General features: G+C 41.4%; 1 protein-coding gene across 3 annotated transcripts in view; it reads right to left on the bottom strand.

Moving 5' to 3' along the window:
• Positions 1-2581: 2581 nt before the first annotated feature.
• Fntb (farnesyltransferase, CAAX box, subunit beta) overlaps positions 2582-13080 on the bottom strand; it is an 86609-nt gene continuing 76110 nt past the window's right edge. For all 3 annotated transcript variants that reach the window (XM_004837401.3, XM_004837403.3, XM_004837402.3), the window contains one exon: positions 2582-3964. In XM_004837401.3, the coding sequence (XP_004837458.2) occupies positions 3833-3964 (132 nt within the window). In that variant the 3' untranslated portion in view covers positions 2582-3832. The remainder of the gene's footprint in view (positions 3965-13080) is intronic.

Below are 13080 nucleotides of genomic sequence, written 5' to 3'. Positions count from 1 at the left end.
TCTGTTCTGGGAGAATTGTTCGTAAGTCAGATTGGTTTGTATCCAACAAAGTGAGTCTTATACCAGCATACCTCTGAAAGTTTGCAACTTGAATGTTCCTAAGTGGGGGACTCACTGCATACAATTAATATGGGTGAAAGAGTGTAAGGGTATGTTGTCAATCACCACCTTAGAGTTTCCTCAACTTCGTCTGTCTGTTAAGTCAAATCGCCAGAAGCAGCGCAGCGAGACACAAGGCGGGCCCTTGGGGAGGCCCGCTGTTTGGCTGTGTGTTACGCCTCTGCTCTCCGATGAGGTCTTCCTAAGTGGTGGCTTCATAAAGGTCACTACTGTGTTGCCCACAGAGCTGCTTTGGAAAGGGTGACTGTGCTGCTTTGTGCTTCAATGGGATCAAAAACAAGAACGGAGCAGGAGTGGTGGTACACACCTAGAATCCCGGCACTTGGGAGGCCGAAGCAGGAGATCTTGAGTTCGAGGCCAGCCAGGGCTATGTAATGAGATCCTGTCTCAAAGGAAAAAAAATCCTGGGGTTGTAGGTCAGTGGTGCCATGCCTGCCTCAAAAGCGTGAGGTCCTGAGTTCAATCTCTGCTACCAAAAAAAACAAAAGGAGGAGGACAAGGAGGAGTTGGGGGAGAAGGAGAACAAGAAGAGGGGAGGAAAAAAAGAATTGGCTCTGCAGGTCTCACATACAGACCCAGAAAGCCTTCAGGGAAGATGGTGGAAGCTCACTGGGAACTAGGTGGATTCTAAAGTGAAGGCCACACTGGAGGAAACCTGCTTCGGTTGAGTTCCTTGATTTGGGCTGGTCCTCTTTTTCTTTTTGTAGTACTGGGGGTTGAATCCAAGGACACGTTTCCACTGTGCTACACCTCCGTTTTTGTTTGTTTGTTTGTTTGTTCGTTTGTTTGTTTGAGACAGGGTCTTGCTAAATTGCCCAAGCGGGACTTGAACTTGTGATCTTGCCTCAGCCTCTCAAGGAGTCAAGATTATAGGAGGGCACGGCCCCACACCCAGGTGTGTTGGCACTTTTCTGGCACAGGGCACCTGTGTTCCTTTCTTTCTAGGAGCAGCTGAGGGAGCTTCGTGTGGCCACCAGGTGGTCCTGGGCCCGTGTTAGCACTGTGCATGCAGGACTGAACCCAGCCCCGGACCAGTGACTCTGGAAATGGCCCAATGGTTCGGTCTCCCTGAGGTTCAGCGTCCACTGCCACAGAGAGGGCTCACTGGCCCAACCCTGAGCCGCAGTGCCGCAGTGGGTCCGGGAAGGATTCTCCCGACAAGAGCAGTAGTGAATGGGGATGGCCGTCCATCTTTCAGTTTGGTTTCGTGTTGTGTCTTCTCACTGGCTATTGCTACACTCCAGCCTGTAGTTCTCACCTCAGAAATGGTGTCGGACAGAGAAGACGGCTCAGGAATACCATTTACCAGCACTGTCATCTGGGGGGAGTCCGTGCTGGCCTATGAAAGAGGGGCTGGCAGGATCCCAACTTCTAAGGGACTGGAGGTGGGAATAAGGGGAACATTGGAGCCATCCAGACATAGGGATGTGTGGTAGTTTTGTGTTAATTGATGGCAAAAAGACTTATTGGGGATGACCCACCTTGAGAGCTCTGCTAGTGTATTCTGAAGTGTCTGTGTGAGAAATCTAAGAACTGATCTCCAGGTCCCACCTAAAGGCTGAGTGGAGAAGCCCTCCTGACAAGGCAGCCTCACGGAAATGCCAGTCCTAACACCGATAGCAGTGGTGGGACACAGCCCTCTCTCTTCTTTAGCCCAGCTTTATCTCCTGGGTCCAGCCCCTTGGTACGAAGCCAGCTCAGCCTCAGCAGTGCTTAATCACGCCAGTTAAGACTGTAGTTAATCTTGCAGGACTGGAGGCTCTGTGCAGAGAGCATTTTGCTTTTTGTTACGGTGAGGGGAAGGATGCATTGCAGAATGTTGTTTTGCAGCCCAACCTTTGTTAGCAGAGCAAAAATAGCACAGGGGGCAGGAATTACATTCCAGGATGTCAGGATGTGGTTGGGCTGTGTGGATGTGTGTGTCCTCTGAGGACACCCTCTCCTCTCCCAAGGGGAAGCCATAGAGCAAGCCCCTACCTTCCCCCGCCTTCCTGGGGATAGGGTGAAAGATCTGGGAAATCCAGGTGGCCACAGGATCCGGCCTGTCCCTGTGTCAGCCTGCCCACCAGGACACAATGTCTGCGCTGGGCCTGGGGAGCACAGTGCCCTCTCCTAGGCAGCTGGAGATGGACAAAGGGAAGGAAATGCAGCTCAGGGAGCAAACTGAACTGTACCAGGGAGTTGGCGAAGCAACAGTGCTTGTGGGGCCCGCTGCTTCCTGGGCTGGAGAAGGTGGCGTGAAAGCGGGACTCACGTCCTACCCTGAAACGCCCACTTGGACGGCCTGGAATCTCACACACTGGGCGCCAGCAATCCCACGGCCCACTCCCGATTACCCCATAGTGGGCATTCTGAAGGGTTTTTCCTGGTAGCGATCACATAAGAGACATTGTAGAATGCACTAGGCACTGGGTTCAATTCTCAGTACCGCAAACAAAAACAAAACAAATGAGACATCATAGAAAATGTTATTCTTTTATTATTTCAAGGAGGTAACACATAGTCCAGGGTGCCAAAGCATTAGGGAGTTAGAGGCAGCGAGTGGCCGGTTGTTTTGAAAAGAGCCTCATGCGGCATCTCTGAGTGCCTGTCTGCCTGCAGTCCATGGTGCTGGATGATGACCAAGCTCAGCACCCACTGACCATGCACGGGGTCAGTGCAGGAGGCAGCAGAGGCCCCGCCAGGACTGACAGAGCAGGCAGCACTCGCTGCCTCCAGCACTTCCAGACCACTGCCCCGCAGCAGCTGGCTTGTCTAGCACTTGATTTGACATCTCTGAGCCTAGAATGGGTAGGACAAGAATGAATCCTGAGTCATAAATTAAGGTGAAAGACTTGGTCGTATTAATACTCCGGGTGGGAAAGACAACACTGCTTGGAGGAAGGTGGGCTGGGAGTCTGGCAAGAGAAAGATGGAAACACGCAGAAGGGCTCTGGCTACAGGCACTGCCCTGAGGACATCAGGGGACATTCATGGTATACGGAGGTCAGGGCTGGGCCTGGGGGCCACTTCCTCTGGCACAGAGTGGGACCAGAGGTGCATTTCTACTCATACTTGGTTTCCCAGGTGTCAGTCACCATACCTGGGCTGAAGCAAAACTTGCCTGTGCCCAAGCTTGGCCTTGGAGAGGCCCTGGCTCAGATCTTCAGTTCTGCAGGGGAGTGACTCTCAACTCAAGGAGACATTTGTCCCTCCACCCTCAGTTCCTGTCCCTTGCAAATGACAAGGATGGAAGGTGAGAGGCAGAAGCACCTCCTAACTCAGCCCCAACATAGCCTTTTTGGGGACCAAAGCCCCGTACCTCAGCATGAAGCAGCCTGATTTCCACCCTGGGAGGGTGCCTCCTCTGGTGATTTAACACTGCCATGCAGATGGGAGTCACAGCAGTGGCCTTGCATGCTGTGACACTCAGACACCATCCAAGCTGGAGGGCTGGTGGGAGGGGCTGCTTCCTCCCAGCATGCACTGCTCCCTACCTCACTGCACAGCGTGTAGACAGGTTTTTGGTTTGATAGGGATGAAAAGAATTTTAAAAATCATGCCACTGTTTACTCTAAACCTACAGCCAGTGGCTTTTTTTTGACAGGAGAGGATGAAGAAAGCCACAGCTCCATAGTGGCTAAGGCTTGTGGAGCACAGACATACTATGTAGCAAAACATAAAACCTTGTCTGAGTGGGGAGGCGGGGAGCACAGAGCTTGGCACGCGTCCTCTAGTCACTTGGAGTCTCTGCTGTCCCCTCATCCTCAGGCTCCTCGAAGCCAGGGACTGGCTTCTGCAGGAAGTGCGTGGTGGCCTGGATCACCTTGTCCGGTCCAATGTTGTACACAGGGTGTGTGGGCTGCTGCAAAGAGAGGAGCAGATGTTGACTTGTCAGCCCAGCTGTCCCCGCAAGCATGCACACCCTTTGCCCCCTGAAATGCACTTCTGAGAATCCAGCATAAGAAATCACCAAAGAGTCAAAGATTCATCACTCAAGGCCCAAAGGTTCAAAAGCCAGGTATTTTCTAAAAAACCTTATAGTGCAGAGGACTAGAGGAATATTATTCAGCTACTTAAATATATACTGTCAAATCATTCATGATGCAGGCAGATGATTATACAGACTGAGTGTCCCTTATCTGACATATGTAGGACTAGAAGAGTTTCAGATGTGGGTGTCTGTTGGATTCTGGAAAATTTAAATAGACTGCCAGGCAGGCAACCCTAATCCATGACGTTTGTGTGTGGTACTGGGGATCAAATTTGAGGTCTGGCACACAATGTGTCCCCACTCGTGTCAAGGGTGCTAACGTGACACTCAAAGCTTCAGGTTTTGTAACACTGCAGATTCTGAATGGTCAGGTTAGGGATGTTACCCTATATCATATATATAACATATATGTTATATATGTAACATATAGGTTACATATAACACATATGGTATGTGTAACATATATAACATATATGTTATATGTAACACATATAACACATATATAACATATTCAGTGAGAAAAAATGGATGTGCAGTATTATCTCAAACTTACTTTTCTCTCTTTTTTTTTTTTGGTACTGGGGATCGAACTTGGAACCTTGCGCTTGTGAGGCAGCCACCAGAACCACTGAGCTAAATCCCCAGCCCCTCAAACTTACTTTTAAAAATTTATTTATAGATATAATACTTATGAATAGGGGAAAATTGGCCATATACCAAAGTATTAAGTGATTGTTTTTAATCTTAATTATACAGTTACATATATATTTCAATTATTAGAACAATGAATATTTATATTTATAATCAAGCAAAAGGACCTCAACCCTAGTATATAGTAAACATGCTAGGGGATATTTAAAACCAGAGCCTTGCACATGCTAGGCAAATGCCCCACCACTAAGCTATATCCCTAGCCCTAAAGCTTTTAAATATAATACCATGGGAGATGTCCGCGGTTAGGGAGTTGTTGTCAGGCTAGCAAGAGACACCCAACCCCAAGACCAGAAGCCAGGATTACCTTGAACTTCTGTGGATCTGAAAGTACCAGAATCAGCACCCTGCCCTAATCCTGCTGCAGGCTTGCTGGGATTATCCAGCACAGATCTGGGCTCTGACTGTCTCCTTTGTCTACCAGCTACCAGCAGAGTCACACCCTGAATTGAACACTACCACAAAACTATAGACTCCAGAAGATAACTACAGGCTGGAAATCACAGAGAAATTCATTTTGTTTTTGGATTGTGTGTTTTTCGGTTTTCATAAGTGTGAATGCTGTATTTAGATTTTTTTGTTTTCTTGTTTTTGTTTTTTCCTTCTTTCTTTCCCTCCTGTGTTTGTTACCAGTTTCCCAAAGCTTGGGTAATCTTCCTTTATCTTTTAGCCTTCTAATCTCTTTCTCTTTTTCTATCTCTATTTTTTCCTCTTATCCCTTTTAAATTTTCTCCTCTTAGGGTAAAACTGCTCTATTGAGTGGATATATACTGTACATAATTTTCTGATTTGTCTTGGATCTTGATATATAACTATAAATCTTGTATATATGGTTAAAGATGGCAAATTATTATTTATTACAGTTTGTCATTTTCTAGTCTGTGCTTAATGCTATTGTTATTACTGATTATACTACTTTAGCCAAGGTGACATAGTTGTTGTGATCAACTGATCTTCCTTGTATGCTAATACCTAGATTGTCTGGGATCATAAACAATACCATAGTCTAGTACCAATGAACTGGGTGCTGGACAAAATAGGCAGCAACCTTTCATCCCTAATAAACTGAAGAGGCAGGATTCTGCCTGGGACAGTCTCAAAAGCCAAAAGCCATCAATACTTAGAAAACATCTATGAAAAATAGGCATTTCCTAAAGAGGTCTCATTGCTAGTAATAAAGCTACCTACCATAATCAATCTATAAGCCTCACTGAAGAAAAAAACTTTTTTTAATGGAAAAAAAATATGGAAGCAACATGCAACCCATAATCCCCAACTTGCCCAAGGCAAATCAAGGGGGCATTGAGGAAGAAAAAATGAAAAAATTCCAGCTGAATTTTATGAAATGCTGGCAGCAGAAGCAACAAAACAGATCAGTAAGTCTCTTGACAAAAACAGAATAGATAATTAAAGAGATGACAATCATAATGAAGAAAATGACTAGTGAACCTAGAGTAGATACCAATTAAAAAAATAGAGGACCTTAGGAAAGACATGGAAACCATGAATGCCCAAGAGAGAAAAGAACTGGATTCCATAAAAGACTCAAGTAGAAATCCTAAGGGCATAAAAAACTTGTTCACAAAAGTAATAGCAGAAAACTTTCCAAGCAGGGAAAAAGAACATGAGATACAGATAAATGAGGCATACACAACTCTAATAATCATGATCAGAAAAAAACTACACGAAGGCATATAAAAGTCAAGATTCCAGAAATTCAACACAAGAATAGAATATTAAAAGCTGTTAGACAAAAGAAATCATCTATAAAGAAAAACATATTAGAATCACAGCACACTTCTCAACACAAACCCAAGGAAAGGTTGGGGTGAAGTATTTCAAGCTCTTAAAAACAAAGAACCTCCAATCCAGACTGATGTACCCCACAAACTTTTCTTTCAAAATTGATGGAAAAATAAGATACTTCCATGATAAAGAACACCTGAAGAAATTCATGACCACCAAACCAGCAGTCCTAAAAGTTTGGAAGAATATTCTAGAAAAGGACAACAATTCCAAGAATCCCAATAGAACAAATCCACCAGGGAAGACAAGTAATTAAACAGAAGGGAAAGAAAGGGAATCAACCACAGGAAAATAATATGACAAGGATAACTCAATACGTATCAGTTATAACCATCAATGAATATGGTCTCAATTCACCAATCGAAGGAAACAGATTGGCAGAATGGATCAAGAAATGAGATCCAACAATATGCTGCACACAAGAAACACATTTAACTCAAAAAGAAATTCACAGACTGAAAGTCAAAGGATGGAAAACAATATTCCATGAGACAGGAACCTGAAAAAAAACACAGGTAGCTATTTTATTTGCAAGCAAAGTGGATTTCAAGCCAAGACTGATCAGAAGAGATGAAGAAGGTCACTACATACTTGTTAAGGAAACAATCTAAGAGGAAGAGATAACAATCATCAATATATATGTACTAGAGGCCAGGGATTTAGCTCAGTGGTTCCGCTGCCTGCCTTTCAAGCACAAGGACCTGAGTTCGATCCCTGGTACCAAAAAAAAAAAAAAAATATATATATATATATATACACACACATACATACATACATACATACACTAAATACCGGCACACCCAATTATATAAAAGGAACATTTATGGATATGAAAAATCAGATAAGCACCAATACAATTGTAATGGGGGACCTCAATACCCCACTGTCACAAATAAGTTAATTAGACAAGAACAAACAAACAAACAAAGAACTATCAGAGCATGCCACACAACAGAATGTACATTCTTCTCAGCAACACAAGGGACTTTCTCCAAAATAGACTACATACTAGCTCATAGAACATGCTTAAGTAAATGCAAAGGAAAGGAAATTATCTGATGCATATTATCAGATTATAGAGGAATGAAATTGAAAATCAATGGCAAAAGAAACCACAAAAGCTACATAAACATATGGAAATTTAATAACACTCTCCTGAACAACAAATAGGTCACAGATAAAATTAAAGAAGAAATTAGACAGTTTCTACAACTAAACCATAATACTAATATGACATACTAGAACTTGTGGCATGCAACTAAAGTCTGGTAAGGGAAATTTATGGCAGTGAATTCCCACATCAGAAAAACAGAGCAAGCTCAACTAAATAACCTAGTGTTCAACTTCAAGCTTCTAGAAAAAAAAGCAAATTGAACCCAAAGTGGAAATTATAAAGATCAGACCAGAAATTAATGCAATGGAGACTAAGAAAACAATACAAAGAATCAAGGAAATGAAGAGGTGGTTCTTTGAAAGATTAATTAAAATACACAAGTCCTTAGCCAACCTTATCAAAAAAAGGAAAGAAAAGGCTCAAATCCATGCAATTAGGAATCAAAAGGGTAAAATCACAACAGATCCTACAGAAATCCAGAAGATCATCAATACCTACCTCAAGAACCTGTATTCAGGCCAGGAATTTAGCTCAGTGGCACCACGCCTGCCTCATAAAAGCAAGGTGCTGAGTTCGATCCCCAGTAGCAAAAAAAAAAAAGAACCTGTATTCTAAGAAGATAGAAAACACAGAAGAAATGAATAGATTCCTAGATGCATATGAATTACCAAAGCTGAATCAAGAAGATACAAAAATTCTAAATAACTCAGTATGAGTCATTGAAATTGAAGATATAATTAAAAACCTGCCAACAAAGAAAAGCCCAGGCCCTGACAGATTCACTGCTGCATTCTAAAAGAACTTTAAAGAAGATCTAATGGCACTACTTCTCAAACTCTTTAATGAAATTGAAAGGGAAGCAACACTCCCAAACTCATTCCTAGAAGCAAGCATTAACCTGATAATAAAAACAGAGACGAATACAACCAAAAAGGAGAACTACAGGCTAATTTCCTTAATGAACATAGATGCAAAAATCCCAAACAAGATACTGGCAAACAGAATACAGCAAATCGTCAAGAAGATTATACATCATGACCAAGTAGGATTTATCCCAGGGATGCAGGGATGATTCAGCATGCACAAATCAATAAATAATACACCACATTAGAGAACCAAGAACAAAAACCACATGATCTTCGATAGACACACAAAAAGCATTTGACAAAGTCCAATATCCATTCACAATAAAATCTCTACTGAAAATTGGGGGCCAGGGATTTAGCTCAGTGGTTTCGCCGCCTGCTGCGCAAGCGCAAGGACCTGAGTTCAATCCCTGGTACCAAAAAAAAAAAGAAAAGAAAAGAAAATTGGAATGGAAGGTCTTTATCTCAATCAGATAAAAGCCATCTATGACAAATCAACAGCCAACATCATACTAAATGGTCAAAAACTGAAAGTTTTCACTCTAAAATCAGGCAAAAGACAAGGATGCCCATTGTTATCACTCCTGTTCAATACAGTTCTGGAAATATTAGCCAGAGCACTTAAGAAAAAGAAATAAAAGAAATATGGATAGGAAAGGAAGATGTTTAATTATCATTATTTGCTGTTGACATGATAGTCTACATAAAAGATCCCCCAAACTCCACCAAAACACTCCTAGAATAAATAACCAAATTTGGCAGCATAGCAGGATACAAACTCAATACTCAAAAATCAAGAGCATTCTCAAACCAGGTATGGTGGTGCAGGCCTGTAATCTCAGCATTGGGCAGGCTGAGGTGGGAGGATTGCCTGGAGTTTGAAGCCAGCCTGGACTACACAGTGAAACCCTGTCTAAAAAAAAAAAAAATCAATAGTATTCTTGTACACAAATAATAAACTCACGGGCAGAGAAATTATAGAAACAACACCTTTCACAATAGCATCAAGAAAAATGAAATCAAGAAAAGGAATCAATCTAGCAAAGAAAGTGAAAGACCTTTGAGAGGCCAGGGATTTAGCTCAGTGGTTTCGCCACCTGCTGCGCAAGCGCAAGGACCTGAGTTCGATCCCCGGTACTAAAAAAAAACAAGACCTTTGAAGTATCTCCATGGTGATTTCCACTATTTTGCACCAGTCTACACTCCCACCAGCAGTGGAGCAGGGTTCCTCTTTCCCCATAGCTCCACCAGCATTTGTTATTGGTTAATTTCATGATAGCAGCCATTCTTTCTGGGGTGAGGTGAAATCTCCGTGTTGTTTTCATTTGCATCTCTCGAATGACCAGTGATGTTGAACATTTTTTCATATGTTTATTTGCTATTTCTACTTCTTTGTCTGAGAAATGTCTGTTCATTTCAGATGCTCATTTTTGGATTGGGTCTTTAAATTTGGGAGGTCTGATTTTTTTAAGTTCTTTATAGATTCGAGATAGTAGACCTTTGTCTAAGGAACAGCAGATGAAAATATTTTTCCCACACTGTGGGTTGTCTCTTCACACTGCTGGTGGTTTCTCTTGCTGTGCAGAAGCTTTTTAATAAGAAGAGATCCCACTTGTTGATTGTTTGTGCTAGTTCACAGGAAACTGAGGTTTTGTTTATAAAATCTTTTCCTACACCAATGTCTTCAAGAGTTCTACCTAACTTCTGTTCCAGCCAGCTGAGCATTTCTGTTTTAATATTTAGATCTTTAATCCATTTCAATTTTAGTTTAGTGCACGGTGAGAGATATAGGTCTAGTTTTAATCTTTGGCAAGTTGAAACGCAATTTTTTTCAGCACCATTTATTAAAGAGGCTATCTCTCCTCCAGTGAGGGTATTTGGCTCCCTTGTCGAAGATGAGGTGGCTGAGTGTGGCTGGAGTTGTTTCAGCATCTTCTAATCTGTTCCACTGGTCCTCTGCTCTGTTTCTTTGCCAGTACCATGCTGTTGTTTTTTTTTTTAAATCATAATAGCTTTGTAGTATAGTTTCAGTTGGGGATTGTGATACCCCCTGCCATGTCTCTGTTGCCTAGAATTGCTTTTGCTATTCTAGGTCTCTTCTTGTTCCAAATGAATTTTTGGATTGTTTTCTCAAGGTCCATGAAGTATACTGCTGAGATTTCAATTGGGATTGCACTGAATCTATGTAACAGTTTTAGAAATGTGGCCATTTTCACTATGTTGATTCTTCCTACCCAAGAGCAAGGGATGTCTTTCATTTTCTGATATCATCTTCAATCTCTCTTTTTAGAGTGCTATAGTTTTCAGAGAAGAGGTTTTTGATTTCTTTTGTTAGGCTGACTCGTAAGTATTTCAGTTTTTTTGGATGCTATTGTAAAAGGAATTGTTTGCCCTATTTCTCTCTCACTGACTCTGTTGTTCATGTAGAGGAAAGCTATTAATTTTTGTGTGTTGACCTTGTATCCAGCTACTTTACTGAATTAGGTTATTAAATCTAGAAGACTTCTGGTGGCGTTCTTGGGGTCTTCTATATAGAGTATCATGCCATCTGCAAATAATGACAATTTGACTTCCTCATTTCCTATCTTGATTCCTTTTATTTCTTTCTCTTGTCTAATTGCTGTGGCTAATGTTACCAAAACTATATTGAAGAGGACTGGTGATAGTGGACATCCTTGTTTTGTTCCTGATTTCAGTGTGAAGGATTTCAGTTTTTGACCATTTAGCATGATATTGGCTGTTGGTTTTTCATAGACAGCTTTTATCAGATTGAGGTAGAAATCTGTTTATTCCAATTTTTGTAGGGTTTTTATCATAAATGTGTGCTGGATTTTGTCAAGTGCTTTTTCTGCATCTATTGAGATGCTCATGTGGTTTTTGTCCTTGGCTCTATTGATAGAGTGTATTACATTGATTGATTTGCATATGTTGAACCATCCCTGCATCCCTGGGATGAATCCCACTGGGTCAGGTTGTATGATCTTCTTGATGATCTTCTACATTCTATTTGCCAGTATCTTATTAAGGATTTTTGCATCTATTTTCATTAGTGAGATTGGCCTATAGTTCTCTTTTTCGGTTGGGTCTTTCTCTGCTTTGGGGATCAAAGTGATGCTTGCTTTCAGGAATGAATTTGGGAGTATTGCTTCCCTTTCAATTTCATTGAAGAGTTTAAACAGTAGTGGCAGTAGTTCCTCTCTAAATGTCTTGTAGAATTCAGCAATGAAGCCATCAGGACCTGGGCTTTTCTTAGTTGGTAAGTTTTTAATTATGTTTTCAATTTCATTGATTGATATTGGGTTGTTTAGAATTTTTAGATCTTCTTCGTTCACCTTTGGTAATTCATATGTATCTAGGAATCTGTCCATTTCTTCTGTGTTTTCCACCTTATTGGCGTATAGGTTCTTGAAGTAGATACTGATGATCCTCTGGATTTCTGCTCGGTTCGTTGTAATTTCATCCTTTTCATTCCTAATTGCATGGATTTGGGCCTTTTCTTTCCTTTTTTCTGATAAGGTTGGCTAAGGGTTTGTCAATTTTGTTTATTCTTTCGGAGAACAAACTCTTGGCTTTATTGATTTTTTGTATCGTTCTCTTAGTCTCCATTGCATTGATTTATCCTCTGATCTTTATAATTTCCTCCCTTGTATGAGCTTTGGGTTTGTCCTGCTCTTCTCTTTCTAGAAGTTTGAGGTTCAGCATCAGGTTGTTTAATTGGGCTCATTCTGTTTTCCTAATATGAGTATTCGCTGCTATGAATTTCCCTCGTAAGACTGCTTTCATTGTGTCCCATAGATTCCAATATGTTGTATTGTCATTGTCATTTAATTGTAGGAACTGTCTGATTTCTTCTTTAATCTCCTCTGTGACTCATTGGTTATTCAGTAGTGTGTTGTTCAATTTCCATGTGTTTATGAAATTCTTGAGGTTTCTTTTGCTTTTGATCTCCAATTTCACCACACCATGGTCTGATGATATACAGGGAATAACTTCAATTCCTTTGCACTTACGTAAACATGTTTTATGAGCGAGTATGTGGTCTATTTTGGAGAACGACCCATGTGCAGCTGAAAAGAATGTGTATTTGAGTTTTATGGAGTGGAACATTCTGTAAACATCTGTTAAGTTCATTTGTTGAAGAGTTTGAGTTCTAGTATTTTGTTGCTTATTTTTTGTTTTGTTGATCTATCTGTGACAGTGGGGTATTGAGGTCCCCCACTACTATTGTATTAGTGCTTATTTGATTTTTCATGTCCATATTTGTTTTATATAGTTGGGTACACTAGTGTTTGGTGCATATATATTTATGATTGTCATCTCTTCCTCTTGGATTGTTCCCTTTACAAGGATGTAGTGTCCTTCTTTGTTTCTCTTAATCAGTGTTGGTTTGAAATCCACTTGATGTGCAAAGAGGATAGCTACTCCTACTTTTTGGGGGGGTTCCTGTTGCATGGAGTATTGTTTTCCATCCTTTAACTTTCATTCTATGA

The sequence above is a fragment of the Heterocephalus glaber genome, unplaced genomic scaffold (assembly GCF_053883595.1).
Source record: "Heterocephalus glaber isolate CG9 unplaced genomic scaffold, H.glaber_assembly_v1.0 deba00001608, whole genome shotgun sequence".
NCBI classification, from domain to species: Eukaryota; Metazoa; Chordata; class Mammalia; order Rodentia; family Bathyergidae; genus Heterocephalus; species Heterocephalus glaber.
Note: the sequence above shows the minus strand (reverse complement) of the source record. Positions and strands in the feature narration are given on the sequence as shown.